Source organism: Diadema antillarum, unplaced genomic scaffold (assembly GCF_040938485.1).
Source record: "Diadema antillarum isolate AM-2024a unplaced genomic scaffold, OU_Dant_1.0 scf00000027, whole genome shotgun sequence".
NCBI lineage: Eukaryota > Metazoa > Echinodermata > Echinoidea > Diadematoida > Diadematidae > Diadema > Diadema antillarum.
In genome coordinates this window covers 3,018,817-3,036,436 of record NW_027270916.1, presented here as the reverse complement: position 1 = coordinate 3,036,436, position 17,620 = coordinate 3,018,817, and the positions used below count along the sequence as shown (strand labels likewise).

Here is a 17,620-nt window from a genome sequence, read left to right as displayed (position 1 = left end):
CACTCGATTTGTTTTTTTCTTTTTCGGTAGTATATCACTGGTTTCAAAAGTGTGTCCATAAAAACCTAAGACGGTTTAAGATAGCACAACAGACAAAATTGTATCAAAAACGAAACTAATACATTTAATTTGGCGCAATACACTATGTCAACTTTGATGGTTGTCACCTTGATTTTTTTTTTGAGCAGTTAATCTAAATTCTATAACAAGATTGGTGCCAAGTTTCAAGCTACTACCTCTATTTGACATCTTTTTTCCCTTCATCTCATCTGCTTCAGAACAATCTACTTTGAAATAATAGCGATCAGTGTCACCTGGGCTACCACTTGGTATGAAAAGTTAGTTTGCAGGCACAAACCCTTGTTTGTCAAAGAAAAAGTCTGCATTTGCCAAGACTGTTACATGCACCACTGGCACTGCTACAACCGCCAGTGCCAGTGGTGCGTGTAGTAGTCTTGGCGCGCGCAGACTTTTTTTATGACCAACAAGGTCTTGTTCACAACTAAAGTGGCCATTTTTACATAGTGAGTTTTCAAGTTTGAGACATTTTAACTCCTGAACCGAAAACGGTACTGACCCCTAATTTTCTCCAAATATTAATTATGTGTCAAACAAAATTCTTGAAACGTTTCAAGATAATCCTTCAGTCTTTCTTTGATTTATGCTGAATCAAGCATTTTCATGATTTTCCTTTTTTCAGAAAAATATCAAAAAATTTGTGTTTTTTCCTTAAAATCTCAATCCAGTTATCATAATAACCCACACAATGGTATCAACTTGTAGAAAATTTTATTGTCTTTCATATGACATCACATTTGTTGAAATCTGATGTTTCTATCGAATTCTATCATTTAAATAACAAATTCAGTAAATACGGCGGCCATCTTGGACGCCATCTTGGATTTGGAGGCTTTCACAACAAATTTTTTTGAGGTAGACCAGTGGAATGTTGTTTGTTAATACAAAAAAAACTTGAAAATAAGCATGGTCTACTTAGTTTGTAGAGAGAGTGCAACTCGACCTCTGTTTTTAGCTTTTGGCCCCCGGTTATGCGTATACATTTTCTTTCTGTACGCGCAATGCCATTATAGAGCGCGGTCGGTTTCTATAGACACGGTCGGTGTGTTGAACACCTTCCATACTGTGCATAATTGGCCCGAATTCACGAAGGTGGTACAAATGAAACCATGGTTTAAACCATGGACAAAAACCATGGAGCGCCAAGTATCGCTGGAATATTTCGTTACGAAATTGGTCATTTCGTTGATAAAATGACCGTTTCGTAAACGAAATTATCATTTCGTGGACGAAATGTTTATCAGTTACAAAATGTTGTCATTTAGTTACAAAATAATCATTTCATCGACGAAATGAATGATTTCGTAACGAAATATTCCAACTTGCGCGTACGTCATTAGACCAGATACTGGCCGTTCATTATCATATGCCTCCGATCGTGCGCCAGCGTAAATCACACGTCTACCACACTGATCGCGTGATACCCATCGATCGCGTATCCCGGATCCCCTCTGATTTGTCCGCCCGAATATTCTCAGGTTGTGTGTCCGTGCGTGCGTGTCCGCACAGTAAGTGCTTTATAGTATTTGATAAAATGGGTTCAAGAATGTAGCCAATTGAAAGCGCTGAGATGAGTCATGGGTGCTCTCATGATTTTCTTATTAACATGCACGGCCGTGCTAAAAGTATGCAACGAAAAGTCAAACAGCACGGCGTGTTATCGTATGGGACATTGCAGAGAAAGCGTATTATAAAATGGGTTCAAGAACGTAGCCAATAGGAAGCGCTAAAAAAGTGACCAATCAAGTCAAAGGTTAAGATTGAAAAGTTAGTCAAAACTTTACTAATCCATTGAATTGCACTCAAATATTAACCCACTTCCCCCCCCCCCCCCTCCAGATCTCGGCCGTCGACTGCGCGATCGCGACGAAAATTGGCACACACATTGCCTATGATGTAATCTAAAGTACCACGAAGTTAAATTTTTAAAAGATTATCGTTTATGCTAAATTATGCTAATTTATGCATAATGATGCGTGAAATCTGACAATTTGGTATAAATCACTAAATAAAGCTCAAAATGGGCACATTTTTTGTGTAATTATTCTTTATAGTGTCCTGAGCAAATATAAGAGAAAAAATTATGACATCAGCAAAAATTTCTTAAGTATTTTATTGTTTTTTGAATATCTTATGTATTTCTTTGTTTTTTCAACTTTATGTTTTTCATTGTTTTTTCGATGAAACTTGTCCGCGACATTGTTGCGAACAAGAAAATATGTTATCAATTGATTTTAATCAATAAAACCCCCAAATAATCATGCTTTTATGAAATTTGCCTGTAAGCACAGTGTACATTGAAATTGTACACAAATTCACGTTTTTGAGCAATTTTTGGTCTGACATGCACGTACATATTTATGCGCATCTTCAGAACCACGAGCCCGGGCATCGCAAATTTGGTGTCAAAAGATGCGGGAGACTCGAAAGAAAAAAGTCATGAAACGTCGCGGCGATAGCTTTTCACGTAAGTGCCCCCCCCCCCCCCCCCGGCCTAGTTAGGGTTAATACAACTATAGTTGCATTGTCTTCGTCAAATGAATAAATCATGATTTCCCCTGTTGTGTTCGGTAAAGTATACAAAAATGGATTCCTTGGTTGTGTAGATAGTATGATACCTTTGTGTAATTATTGCACTGTTTGTTGTACTGCATATCATTGCTTTCCGTCTTATCTGTTCTCAGGAATATTAGGCCCCTAATCGTCCAACCAAACTGTGGACAATGGACATGGACTGCCCTAGAGCAATGAGGAAAAGAACACACAAAAGTGAAGATGAGGCAAGTATTGTGCTCAAGGGTGTTTTTTTTTTAATGAAATTTCATCCCTGTTCATTAATATGCAATAAAATAATGAGTAGTCTACATTTGTACTGGGTGTAACATAGACAAACACATGTACACTAATAATCTTTGACCTACTGTAATAGGCCATTATAATATTTATATTACACACACACACACCCATATCTATATACACATATAATTTTATATCTCTTTTTGGAATGTGGAATACTCTGTCATGGTTAGGTGATCCAGGTTAGAGTTGTATATTTTATTTTTAAAAAAACACTAAAAAAGAAAATGTCATATGAAATTGCACATGTAAAGCTGAATCAGTTGAAGTTGTACAGGTTTTTACAATAAAAAATAAAAATTACAAAAAACTCAGATTTTGGATTTTTTTTCCTTTCTAGGAGTTGAACTTCTCAGCAAAGTGGAAAGAGCGCAAAACTTACCAAGGAGCAGGAGATGAGAATGAGGCTGGAGACCCGGAGGAGTTTCAAGTTCTTTATGGAGATAGTGATTTCTATCTTCTGAAATCACTGAGTGAGTGCTTGTGTCCAGTGTATTATCATAATCACAGTACATGTATTCACAAAGAAGGAGTCCCATCCATATCTTGTCAAGTATGTGTATACTCGTAGTTGAATGTATCTCTCAACTGCATCTAAATTGTAGGCCTCCAAACAGTCCTATGATATTTCCACACACGAAAAAAAAAATGTGTTGCAAAAGAATAAAAGCCAGATTTATAACAAGAGGTCCACTCTGTCTTGTATTGGTGTACAACCTGGTGTACTCACAAGGATGGCGTGCAGTAACTCTCAATTCACAAGTAGCAAAGCAGGGTCTTCAGCTACTGAAATTGCATGGATGCGTAAGAAGAATTGATCTTCCCTTTATGTTTGTTTGTTTGTGTGTTTGTTTTTAAATCAAACTACATGTAATTTATCAAATTTGTCGTATTGCAGATGCTGATGTGAAGTCAGAGTGCTTGACAGAGGTTAATGAACCTAACAATATAAGTGATGCAGAAGTCACTAGAGACATGGAAGTTGGTGAAGCGGAGGTAGTCGAGAGTGCTGTGGGAAACGCAGCAATGGAGGAAGACAGTGCTGCCATTGGAGAAATGGGTGCCAGTCCAGAGGTGGAAGTCATCAGAGGGACAAAGACGACAAACAAAGCTGAAGAAACTAGTACAGCAGAGGACACTAACAACGATGAACTTGACATACGTGGTGCTAGCAGTGATAGTGAGTGATTGATTGTGAATGCAAAATACTTTTTCAATATCAGAGAACTAAAATTATATTCAAAGGACAATCATCTCAGAGTGTAAGGACCTAGAGGGAGATAGGGAAGGAAACAGTAATTGTGTGGAGAATATTTACAATGTACTTGCAGAAAAAACATCAAGAACATATGTCAATTTCTCCAAAAGAATTTGTAGGTCTTTTAGTTTACTTGAAGGCCTGCAATATACTTTGGGGGAATATGGGCAAAAGAATCGTTAATCGTTAGCGACTGTTTGAAAATGTGTCTAGCAAATTTTTCTGAGCAAGGTTAAAAATTACAGTAGAATTTAGCACAATTATTAAGCCTTGTAGTCAGGATTTTAGGGCATAAGTGGTGGATATTAAATTGAGCAAAGCAACCAAGCTGGGAGTGGGAGCAGGGTTAAGGAACTTATTGAAAATACTCCTTAATGAATGTCCCTAAGCATGCTGAATATGTGTTCTTACGGCAGAATTTCGTGAAATCATTTTACATTTCAGGAAGGATTTCATGCATGGTATGGAGGATATGTGCAAGGTGGTATAATCCCACTCTCATCAAATAAGGAACTTTTTTTTTTTTCAAAATATGCATAGTGAAATATGTTTTTACTTCATCCTGACTAGATGTTTTAAAGGGATGGTACAGTATTGGTGGATATGAGAATTGGGCTTTTAATTTTTTGTGAGATACCAAGAAAACACTTATGATATAGTACAGAGCATACCATTTTAAGAGGAGCTCAAAGTTTATTTGATGAAAATCGGGTTTGGAACGACTGAAACATCTAAAAACAAAGTAAAACAAAGCGACCGTAATAACGTGTGGGTCCCAACCTTTATTAGAATTGCTCTTTTTTGGATAGCCATTTCAAAACCAATTTTCAAGAAATAAACATTGAATTCCTCATGGAATTATGTACATGCTCTTTCATATTTCATAAGAGGTTTCTCATTATCTCGCCAAAAAATGTTGGAAACCTGAAATTAGGTCTCAACCAAAACTGTACGATCCCTTTAACCCTAAAAAGACTGGGGGGGGGGGGGGCAGTAAAAGGCCCCCCCCCCTCGACATTTTGTGCGATTACTCTCGGCATCGCCTATTGCTTTCACCGCGACGCTCTATGACTTTTTTCTTTTGAGTTTCCTGCACATTTTGGCACCAAATTTGTGACGCCCGGGGTATGGTCCTGATGTAATGTAACTTTTTGTACGTGCACATAGGACTGAAAATGGCTCCAAAATGTGATTTTGTGTACAAAGTGAATGCAAATTGATATTTTTCACATGTTTCATATAAATATGCTTATTTTTACTCTCAATGGCTGAAATCAATTTGTTTTAGCAGTATTGTTCTTCAAAAACGTCTGACATAGAATTTTGTTAAAAAACAAAAACAAAAACAAAAGGTCAAAAAACAAGGAAATACATTAGAAATTCATAAAATAATAAAATACATAAGAAATTAATTTTGATACTGAATTTTTTTCAAGTGCATTTGCTAAGAATGCCATAAAGAGTATTTTGACCAAAAATTTGCACTTTTGGAACTTTATTTACTGATTTATAGCAAAAAGTCTGATTTTTGCATATATTAGCATAATTGATTGATATCAAATAAAAGAAGACTATTTTGAAAAATCTAATTATGTGATCTTGTAGATTACATCGCACACTACCATTGTGCAAATTTTCGCGGTGATCGCGCGATTCACGGTCGAGATCTCAAGGGGGGCCCTTTAGGCCCCTCCCCCCCCCCCAGTCTTTCCAGCTACCAAAATACCCCAGTCTTTTTAGGGTTAAAGGTAAATTCTGCTGTTATTAGGAACTATAGCCAGAATTTCAAAAGGGCTTCAAGAGACTGAGCTAGCTGAGAAAAGAAAAGAGAGAAGCGGGGGGGGGGGGGTTGGAGAAGGTATATTCCCACAAGTATTTTTTCTATACGTAGTACTAGGTGTTTCAAAAAACATTTCCCACTTTTGATTCTTAATAATTCATAAACTATATATCAGATAACACTGTTATTGGTATGAGTAATAGCTGAATAGTGTACAATTTGGTTGAAGGTAGTTTGAATATGAAAACAAAAATCAGTTTCATGAAATCCATGATTAATTTCACAGTTAGGTTCCAGATTTTGCTCTATTTTCAACCCTCTGTACAAAATTTCACTTTGCACAGGGGTCAATGGGTGTGTATGGGAGTGTGTGGTTAACACCCTGACAATGGTCCTAAACAATGGTTAGGTTTTGAATGCTTCATTATTTATTCATGAGAAATTCCACTATCACAACTAGTCTTTATTCAGCCTCTGGCAGTATCTGTGTAAAGTCAAACGCCTGCCGATACTGTCATTAGATCTCGACAGTGCTCTCCCTACTTCTGAAAAACGAAATTACAATGAATACCTTCTGTTCTATCGTAAACATGGTGACAGGAAGCAAAGAAAATCAATTAGAGTATACACTTGTGTAAATGGACCCTTAAATAAATCTACTGTGAAACATATCGCCCCCATGATAAATGCTGCTGAAGTCTTAACCAAAAATGATTTCTTTTTATCAAAAAGCGAAAACTTTGTAAGACTATTTAATTAGTAGACAGTTGTATCAAAATGAGGAACTTTAGATCATTTATGCTTATTTATATCCCAAATTTAGTGATATGTGAAGAAAAAATTGAAAATGATTGCCAGCTGGAATGGAATGTGGTGTTTGCAAGCACGTGTAAACGTGTGCTTCCTTTTTCCATGTGCATGCAGTTTACCTTTTACCGTGCATGAATCCAGACTAGCAGTGCCCAGGGCAATCCACATGAATTATTGATTAAACATTCATGTGCCAGGGAGCGCGAGACTGACGCCTAGTCAACAGGTGGTTCAGGCATGTCCATTGTCAAGGGCCATTGTCAGCACACTCTCACATACACATCATTGGTTCCTGTACAAGGTTCAATTTTTGTACAGAGGGTTAAAAATTGACCTAAATCTGAAACCTTACTTCAAAATCAATCTTAGATTTAATGAAAATAATTTATGCTTTCACATTCAAATTACCTTCAACCAAATTGTACACTATTCAAGCTATTATTTTATATCAATGACAGTTTTAATCGGATAAATAGTTTTTGAGCTATTAATGATCAAAAGTGGGAAATGTTTTTTGAAACACCTAGTATATAAATACATCATGTTTTGAAGCTCAGAATTAAATACTAAGGAAAACAATAATTTATATACAGGGACATTATATTATACATGCAATTAAAATTGTCGGGGGGGGGGCATCTCAGCTCTCAAATACCTCCTCCCCTCTCCCCACGTATAATTGCACCTGCCTTACATCGTTTTTGTAATATTCTGTAGCTATATCAATGACTTTACATGGATTCTAATACAATTTAGGTCTTAAGTTATCCTAGCAAAACTGCTAGTATTGTTGAAAATTTTCAAGATAGGAGTCCAATCTGCCATCTCGCCAATCACCAATCTCCATCAAAACATCATACCAACCAAGAACATTAAAAATTTGTTATTTTTTGAGATATTGGGAAGTCACCTGGCTTGTAGAATAAGAATGAATTTCAAAAATATCTATAAAAACAGTCTACAGGCTTGGTTAGTCTTAAAGTGTAATTCTGCCCCTCTGCCCTTGGTTATTTGTTCCCTGCAGTGTCAATATTAAATATAGCCATGAAGACCCTTGATTACATGTACTTATCCAGCCCAGCCAAGGCATATAGTGTTTTGATTTGTCCTGCTGCAGTAAAAGCATTGCCAGCACTAATGTACATGAAATAAAGATATGTTGTTTGCATGCAACAAGCCTTCCTGCAGGACATACTTTCATCAAATGACCAAATTACCAAATTATCACTATGATATAGTAAATTAATTTGAAACTTAACGGTCATAAACTCTGCCGTCCAAACTTTCTATTTCTGGAGCTGTTTATTTTCTGAACTCACATTAGGCATCTAAATGCTACTATTTGGACCTTTTGCATTATATGCTTTTTGGACCCACCATCTTGATCGAATGATGGTCATAAAAATATCCCAATATGTCCGCTCATACATCGTATGCAAGACATCCTTTCGTTTCTCTTACAGTGTTACCGCCCATCGCTGATAGAAGTTCCTACAGTGACGAGTCCGATGAAGATGAACCCAACCACAGCGAAGATACTTCAGATTACTCCTGGTATGAATCTGATCATGAACTTGATGCAGTCCAAAATTGCTGTAGATGGTCAGAATGAAGTGATCAAGAACACGTGCTGGAGGCACAAAACTGTTACTGAAATGAACGCCGAAGACGTAGATGGAAACAATGGACCAAGTGAAGTAAACAATCAGCAAAAGAAAGGAAATAATCCTATAGATGCAGAACAGAACAGGAAAGAAGCATGCAAAATGACGCTACCGAAGCGAAAGCGACATGTACCTGAGCAGAGTAAACAAGTCGTCACATTTTTCCGGAAATACAGCTGAGAAAACAGAAGAACAAGTGAGTGAAAAGAAAACGACCGAAGAGAAACCACAGGAAAGTGGAAGAAACGTTCATGTCCAGGTATCATGCGACAAAAGCACTGACGACGAAACATCACAAGAAGCACAAGGAAATCACAGGAAAATAACAGTCATGAGAACTGACAATAAAGATGGAAGAAAGTATGACAAGGTAGCGTATTGTATGGTTTTGCAATGAAGCAAAGAAAGAACTCAGACCCCATCTGCTCTGCAACATAAAGATGAACCACTGATTGCAAAATACTTAGCTACAACAGATCAGAGTGAAAGACTGCAGCCTGCTTTGCCTGATTAGAAACACTTGGGAACCACCTACATAATTGCAGGGTGCTTAAGGAAGGCAAAAGGTGTAATTTGTCCCCGTTAATCGCCCGAATCATGATGTCGATCACAGATGGTTCCAGCCCATGCAACTCTTGCCTGGGTTGGTATGCTAAAAAATCAGACTCGTGGAAACATGCGTGTAAAATAGAAAGGAGCCGCCGAAGGAGCGGACGGTCGAATGCGGAATCCAATGCCATGTGAAGAGAAAACCTATAACGAGGTGATCACATCGATAGAAGGCCAAAGAGATATGTACCTGAAGAGAGTAAGCAAGGCATCATGCAACAAAAGCACCAGACGAAAAGATGTCGCAAGCAGAACGAGGAAATCATTGGGAAAATAACAGTCATGAGAACTGACAATAAAGGTGGAAGAAAGTTTGACAAGGTAGCGTATTGTGTGGTTTGCAATGAAGCAAAGAAAAATCTCACAGCCGCATCTCCCGCAACATAAATATGAACCACTAATTGCAAAATACTTAGCTACGACAGATAAGAAGTGAACGACTACAGTTGCTTTGGCCAGATTAGAAACACTGGGGAAGACCACCTACATAATTTGCAGGGTGCTTAAGGAAGGCAAAGGTGTGATTGTCCCCGTTTATCGCCCGGATCGTGATGTCGATCACAAATTGTTCCAGCCGTGCAATTATTGCCTGGGTTGGTATTCTAAATCTGATTTGTGGAAACATGCATGTAAAATAGGAGAAAGGAACGCCGAAGGAGTGGACGGCGGAAGGCTGAAACCAACGACATATGAAGATAGAATGTAATGAGGAGGGTGGTAAAAGGCAAAGAGAAACAAAATTCTGCAAACAGTGTAAGCGAGTCATCCCCTGTTTCTCAAAATGCAGCTGAGGAAATGGATGAAGGGTTGAGAAAACAGAGAAAACGACTGAAGAGCAAACACTAGAAAGTGTAAGTAATACTAATGTCCAGGGCGTCATGCGACAAAAGCACAAACGAAGAGATGTCGCAAGCAGAACGAGGAAATCACGGGAAAATAACAGTCATGAAAACTGACAATAAAGGAGGAAGGAAGTGTGACAGGGTAGCGTATTGTATGGTTTGCAATGAAGCAAAGAAACGTATCGGGACCCCATCTGTTGCTACATAAAGATGAACCACTGATTGCAAAATACTTAGCTACAACAGATCAGAGTGAACGACTACAGCTGCTTATCCAGATTAGAAACACTGGGAACCACCTACATAATTGCAGGGTGCTTAAGGAAGGCAAAGGTGTGATTGTCCCCGTTTATTGCCCGAATCGTGATGCCGATCACAAATTGTTCCAGCCGTGCAATTCTTGCCTGGGTTGGTATTCTAAAGATTTGTGGAAACATGCGTGTCAAATAGGAGAAAGGAATGCCGAAGGAGTAGACGGCGGAAGGCTGAAACCAACGACGTATGAAGATAGAACGTATGACGAGGTGGTAAAGAGCAAAGAGAAACAAAATTCTGCAAACAGTGTAAGCGAGTCATCCCCTTTTTCTCAAAATGCAGCTGAGGAAATGGATGAAGGGTTGAGAAAACAAAAAACGACTGAAGAGCAAACACTGGAAAATGTAAGTAATACTAATGTCCAGGCGTCATGCGACAAAAGCACAGACGAAGAGATGTCGCAAGCAGAACGAGGAAATCACGGGAAAATAACAGTCATGAAAACTGACAATAAAGGAGGAAGGAAGAATGACAAGGTAGCGTATTGTATGGTTTGCAATGAAGCAAAGAAACATATCGGACCCCATCTGTTGCTACATAAAGATGAACCACTGATTGCAAAATACTTATCCACAACAGATCAGAATGAACAACGACAACTGCTTGCCAAGATTAGAAACACTGGGAACCACCTCCATAATTGCAGGGTGCTTAAGGAAGGCAAAGGTGTGATTGTCCCCGTTTATCGCCGGGATCATGATGTCGATCACGAATTGTTCCAGCCATGTGTCTCTTGCCTTGGTTGGTATTCTAAGTCAGAAATGTGGAAACATGCCTGTAAAATGGGAAAAAGCAACCCAACAGTAGCGGACGGCCAAATGCTTAAACCAACGCCGCATATAGAGAGAACGTATGACGAGGTGATACATGGTCTACCATGTGATGGGATCTCGTTGTGCATCAGAAATGATAACCTGCTTAATGAACTTGGCAGGGTATGGACCTTGAAACTTGGGCATAATAAAGAAAAACACTACCGAATTAGAAACGAACTGAGATTGATGGCTAGACTGCTTCTAACATATCGAGAGACAACTGGTAAACACTCTGCGACGCTGTCTTCGATGATAGACCCTGTGGAGTTCATGAGCGTTGTTAGAGCAGTCCAACGTCTTTCTGGATTTCATCCTGACAGGAACTTGTACGACAAGTCGAGTTTAGCGTTGAAGCTCGGTTACTCACTGAAGAAAGCGGCATTGCTGACTGTCAACTCTGGTCTCATGGAGGGTGACAAGCAGATGGAAGAAAGAGCAAGATCCTTCGTTACTCTGTACGAAAACAAATGGCCAGAAATTTCCTCGCAAGCCCTACGATCCTTCAACAATCCAGACAGGTGCAAGCCAAAACTGATTCCTCTCACTAGCGACGTTATCGAGATGGCCAGATACGTGAATTGCAGGAGTGATGAACTAAGAGCTCAACTCGATTCATGCAATGGATCTGAACGAGAGGAAGTTTGGAAAGAACTAGGTAAAGTCGTCCTCACCCTCTTGATTCTTTTCAACCGGCGTAGACGAGGGGAAGTTGCGAAAATCAAACTGCAGGATTATGCCAGGGCCGAAAAGGGGTCGCCACTCATATTCGAAGACTTGCTGTCTCTTCAGTCCTGGGAACAAAACTTAATGAGAAGTGTGTGGCGAATTGATGTAACTGGCGTGGGGGGAGCAAGGTCTATACCTTTCATGATGACCGACAAGATGAAGTTGTCAATTGATGCTCTGGTGAAGTGCCGAGAAGTGATGGATTGCACAGGAAATCCGTACGTATTTGCCGTACCTGGTTGCAGGTCACACATCAGTGGCCGCGATGCACTGCGAGAGCTGTCAGAGCAAGGCGGAGCTGAGCAACCACGCCAACTGCGGTCAAGAAGACTCAGAAAGCACGTAGCAACAATGTCGCAGATAATGAGCTTAAGTGGCGATGAACTGGACATTTTAGCAAACTACCTCGGCCACGATGTTCGCGTTCTCAGGGAGTCTTGTCGGCTGCCAGACCCAACTATCCAAGTTGCTAAACTGTCTAAGCTGCTCTTGGCAATGGATGGAAGCTTGGGGATGCCACCAGATGCAATTCGTGGAAAGTCATTAGAAGAAATAGAGCTACAGGATGATGAAGGTTTGTGAAATATCAAGAATATTAAATCCTTCTAAAGGAAGTCATTCAGATTTATTACTTCTTCAGATTTTTTTTTTTTTGCACCCGAAAGTTAATTAAAGTACTTCTTTAAGTCATTCTGTTTATAGGTCTCATTAGCAGCTGAATTCTTCATTATTGTTTTTCTTTTGCAGAAACAAACAGGAACTAAACTTTTAAACTAAAGACATTAACTAAGTTCCATGATCCAATCATAATCTTTCCAGACAACCGTGGATAATCTGTTTAGATTGATTCTTTAAGCATTGTTTGCAAAATACTTGAAAATTAATTTGCTATTTCGCTTGTCGGGACTCACTGTAGCATATCCCATTGTGTTCGATGATACTTCACGTAATGGCTTTGTGTCAAATCACTTGATAATATTCCAGGCTTTTGTTCCATCATTTTTGACAGAGTGCGCTTCAGAAATCGATGACCAAGTACCGGAGCCAGACGACACCACTGAACTTTGTCTATGGGTTGAAAATGTGAATAATGAACCCAGTGACTCACATGCAGAACATGTTGGCATAGAAGCGGGTGATGGAGAGCCTCAAGTACAAGGTACATTGTGTATTATTATACAGATATTGACTGGTACGGAATGGAATATAACATTTTTCGGTCCGCCAGGGAGTTATATTTTGATTAGTAAAATATGATTCGTACGTGTATGCACAACTATACTATATTCGAATCTGTATGCCTACTATACTCTAAAAAATGATGCTCATCCTAATAACAACCTATACATTACAACTAATACATTATTAGCTCATTCGTTTGCAAAAATACTGTATACAGTTTCAACTATTCGAGAACCTATGGCAAAATTTTGGCAAAACTTAATGATTTTGTAACTTGCCTCATGTCTTTATCGGGTTTTGACCAAATTTTCACTGTTGTGCTAAAAAATTGTACCAGTTCTTTTCAGATTAATTAGAAGCTGATCCAGAAGTGCCTTTTTGTAAGGTGTAAGCAAAATTCGCAATGTATCGCTTGAACAGCCATGGAGAGTTTTGGTGTTCGATGTCTTTAGTTGTTTAAAGTTACCCTGCCGTAATTATCCATAAAGATGATATTTGAGATATTTAATGGAACTATTTGAGGTAGCTCCTACATCTATTAGGACTTGTTTACATGCATTTGTTACAAGTAAATTAACATTACGGGAAAATGACAAATGGGAATACAAGATATACTAAAAATAACCTTTTGGTTATTTTATTTTTATAATGCACAGCGAAGAGTCGTAAAAGGAGAATCCCTCATCATCAGAAAAGGAAGTGGACTCCAGCCGAACGAGCGGCAATAGCTAGGCATCTTTCAGTAAATCTCGCTGTTGGGGTCATTCCCGGAAAACGGGAATGTCAGGATTGCATAAACAAGGAAGAGGTACTAAAACATAGAACATGGACAGACATCAAAGACTTCGTCAGAAATAGTGTCATTGGAAGAGCCCGGAAGACAATGACCATTGGAGACTTCTTGTCTTACAGTTGATTAACAAACTAATAAAATGCAATGTGAATGTGGTATGTACATGTTGTGTGATCTTATTGTGCTAAGTTTGGAATGACCGCTCAGAACCACGAGGAAACAGTTCCAAAGACATGTAATATTTGCAATGAAGGGTGTACTTTTGAAATTTCGCCTTGATCTCTGAAATCCCGAAAAAGAGTGTATCATTGGTATTAAATCCAAGCTCAATCGTCTAGTTTTGAATTAGATCAACTCACACCTGCAGATGAATGCTCAATGTAGTAATAAGACCAGTGAGTTCTTTGGGTTTCAAATACGCATAAAGATGCATAGACATGTTGTTTCTACCAGAACTGTAATATACAGTGTATAATTTCCATCAACCACTGAATACGCTTATTTCCAATTTTAACCCTAATCAGGCTGGGGGGGGGGGGGGGGGGGGGGGGCGGGACGGAATCCGCCGCTCCCCCCCCCCCCTTGACGTTTCGCGCAATATCTTTGCAGCGCAATAAGCTCCCGCCGCGATGTTTCATGACTTTTTTCTTTCAAGTATCGGGCAACTTTTGAGACCAAAATTGTTGTCCCCGCGCATACCGTTTTGACGCGACGCCCGTTCGAAAAAAATTTGTCAACCCCAAAATTGCTCCAAAACGTGATTTTGTGTACAAATCCAATGCAAATTGTGTTTTTTCAATTAATTCACATAAAAATTCATATCTTGACTTAGAATGGACGAAATTAATTTGTTTTAGCCTAATAAAGCTTCGAAAAATGTCTGCGACAAATTTTGGCCAAAAAACAAACAAAAACAAAAGGTCGAAAAACAAAGAAATACATAAGAAATTCAAAAACAATCAAATACATAAGAAATTAATTTCGATACAGATTTTTTTATCCTATGTCTCAGGAGAATGATACTAGAAACATGTTTTAAAAGAAATTAGCTTAATTAGAGCATTAATAAGTGATTTAGAGCCCAAAACTGATTTTATGTATAAATTACAATAATTAATTAATATAATTAAAAAAAAAATTATTTTGACCATAACTTTAAAAATATACCTTTTTATGAATTAACCAATATATCATTTAAAAGGTATTATTTTGTACTTTATGACAGAGACCGTACTTCAAAATCTTCAAAAATGGACTTATCGGTTTTTGCAAACAAACCCTTCAAATATATATATATATATAGATATATATACTATATTATATATGGTTCCTGGACAACTCGACCGCGGGATAAGTCGTCCCTGGACAAGTCGTCCCTACCCCTGGACAGCTCGACCGGGTCGAGTTGTCCAGGGTCAGGTTTGCGATTGGACAACTCGACCCAACTTTATTTGTGCCAGATTTTTGCAGAATGAAACACATTTTAGTCATTAAAATGGCATAGGTTAGTGGAATGATGTATGAAAAAATGTTTTATCGCATTTTTAAGGCAATTCCTATTTATTTTCTGATGCTGCGAAGCAATATTTCACGGTATCTTCCCTGCTCTGAGAATCTCGGTGACGGAGCTTTTTCTTGTGACGACAGCCTGTATGGTAAGGTGACATTTGTTGAGAAATTTCCATTAAATGCTTATAACCAGCAAGAAAATATAGTATTTTACATAGTTATACGTGTTTTCTATCCTTAGTGACATTTTCATGAGCAGAGGAATCATTTCAGTATGAAAAATGAAACAAATGTCTACAGTATGTCGATTCGTCTTCGTTCGTACTTGTTCGGTTTCCATATCGTGGGACGCGCGCTGCTAGCTAGCTGCTAGCTGAGAGGCTAGGCTGAGCGTGGCGCTCGCTCGCTCCCTGGCCACCAGACCCCCTCCCACCGATACCAGCCCAACTTGTGACGACATCCTGTTTGGTAAGGTGAAATTTGTTGAGAAATTTCCATAAGATGCTCATAACCAACAATAAAATATAGTATTTCATATAGGTGCATGTGTTTTCTATCCTTGGTGACATTTTATGGGCAAAGGAATAATTTCAGTAAGAAAAATGAAACAAATATATCTATGTCGAATCGTCTTCGTTCGATAGGTGTCCACACCGCGGCACGCTGCTGAGAGTGGCTCACGCTACTACCGATACCAGCAGAACGGGATACCGGCCCGCGGGCCCCGCGGGCCGTAGGGCTGGCAGTCGTGGTGCTCGCTCGATGGGTGGAGCGAGCTGTGTCGCTGCGTAGCTACGAAGTCGACCGTGATCTTTTCTTCGACATTTGGACTAAATTCCAGTCAATGAAACTATTTCATACCTTTCTCTTAACTTTGAACGATGTTATACTGACTAAATGGTTTGAAAAGTGTCTGAAATTTTACCGTCACTGTATTGATTCATAAGTAAGCCATCAACAACATGACGACCAGGCTACAGTCTTTGTCTTGCAAGCCCAAATTCTCTGTACTACGTACCACACCACTACCCACAAGCTATGGAGAACCTGACTCCGTATTGATACAGTGGGGACCAGTACTGTACTACTGTACTGTCAACAAATAATGGGGGAAAAAGATAGTGACAAAAAAGGAAATAAGATTTCTCACTCTTTTTCTTTTACTTTTTTTTTGTGGTTGGTTTGTTTATTTCTGTTTTTGCCAAAAAAAAAAAAGGATTGCCCTGCATGTCTTGCATTCATTAAAAAAAAAAGAAAAGAAAAAGAAAAGAACAGGGAGTACATGAAGTACTGGCTGTCTTAGCTTGTCTGAAAACTTCAAATATGTAATCCTCTATTTTTTTTTTCTTCTACGCACTTCTCTCGGTCTTTGCCAAAGATACTGTCCAGATTTTATAACACAGCATCCCTGCAAGTTTCTACCTGCTTTAATGGTGCATGCATGGCAGCTTTCTCCAATATGCACATTATACATTCAACTCTCATTCTTCATCCATGTATGAAATGAATAATCTGATATCCATCCCTCTGTCCTGCCTACACATCAATACATGCATCTACTCAGCCCAGTTTCCAATGTACAATGTAGCATCTGTGAAAGTTTTCTTTTGCTTCCAAGATTTCGTGGGAGCTTTCTTTCCACTGTCATCCTTTCTGAATCTGTGATAAACGACTGTGGCTATGCTGCTCATTAAAAAACAAAACAAAACAAAACAAAACAAAACAAAACAAAAACAAAAACATTAAAGCTAGACGAATGACGAGATTCGAAGGAATGCCACAAGAAGCCAGAAAAATTTCCAGACTAGCTTCCTTAATGGTGTATCAGTGTGATGCGCTTTCAGTCATGTTGGCCAACTACTCTTCATGAAGTTTTTTGTGTCCTCATATTTAATACGCTGACACATTTTCCTCTCCTCAGCAGCAGAGCTCAAGATCAAATTTAGAAGTTATCCAGCATACATAAACAACTAACAAAGAACTTCCTTGGAAATGCATGCAGAAACACACACACACATGTGAAGACACAAACACAACACTGTACAAGTATGTGTATGATACAGGATTGTGTCTTAGTGACATCAGTTGTGTAATAACATACTGTATGTATGAACAAGCAGCGTAAATGGGTATACCATTGACAGTGATAAATCATTCTACAACTCCCAGGACAACTAAGAAGTCAGGAAGAGAAATTACAATCTACGTGTACTTGCAAAAAAGACCAAGGGAACTAGTGCTCACCTGAGTACATGTATCTCAAGTTCGCCTTCCATACATTCTTGCAGACTATTACCTATTAATAACACTGCAAACTTGGAGTGGTATTCTGAAAATCTTCCTAGGTTTCTTCCTCAGTTTCTTCGTAAGTCAGAAACTTAGA

At 38.7% G+C, this 17,620-nt stretch overlaps 1 protein-coding gene across 1 annotated transcript in view; it reads left to right on the top strand.

Annotated features, from left to right (window-relative positions):
- Positions 1 to 15,974, top strand: part of LOC139735280 (uncharacterized) — a 65,359-nt gene extending 49,385 nt beyond the window's left edge. The window contains exons 5-6 of the mRNA XM_071646038.1: positions 12,763 to 12,905; positions 15,882 to 15,974. Of these exons, the coding sequence (XP_071502139.1) occupies positions 12,763 to 12,905; positions 15,882 to 15,974 (236 nt within the window). The remainder of the gene's footprint in view (positions 1 to 12,762; positions 12,906 to 15,881) is intronic.
- Positions 15,975 to 17,620: the final 1,646 nt, after the last annotated feature.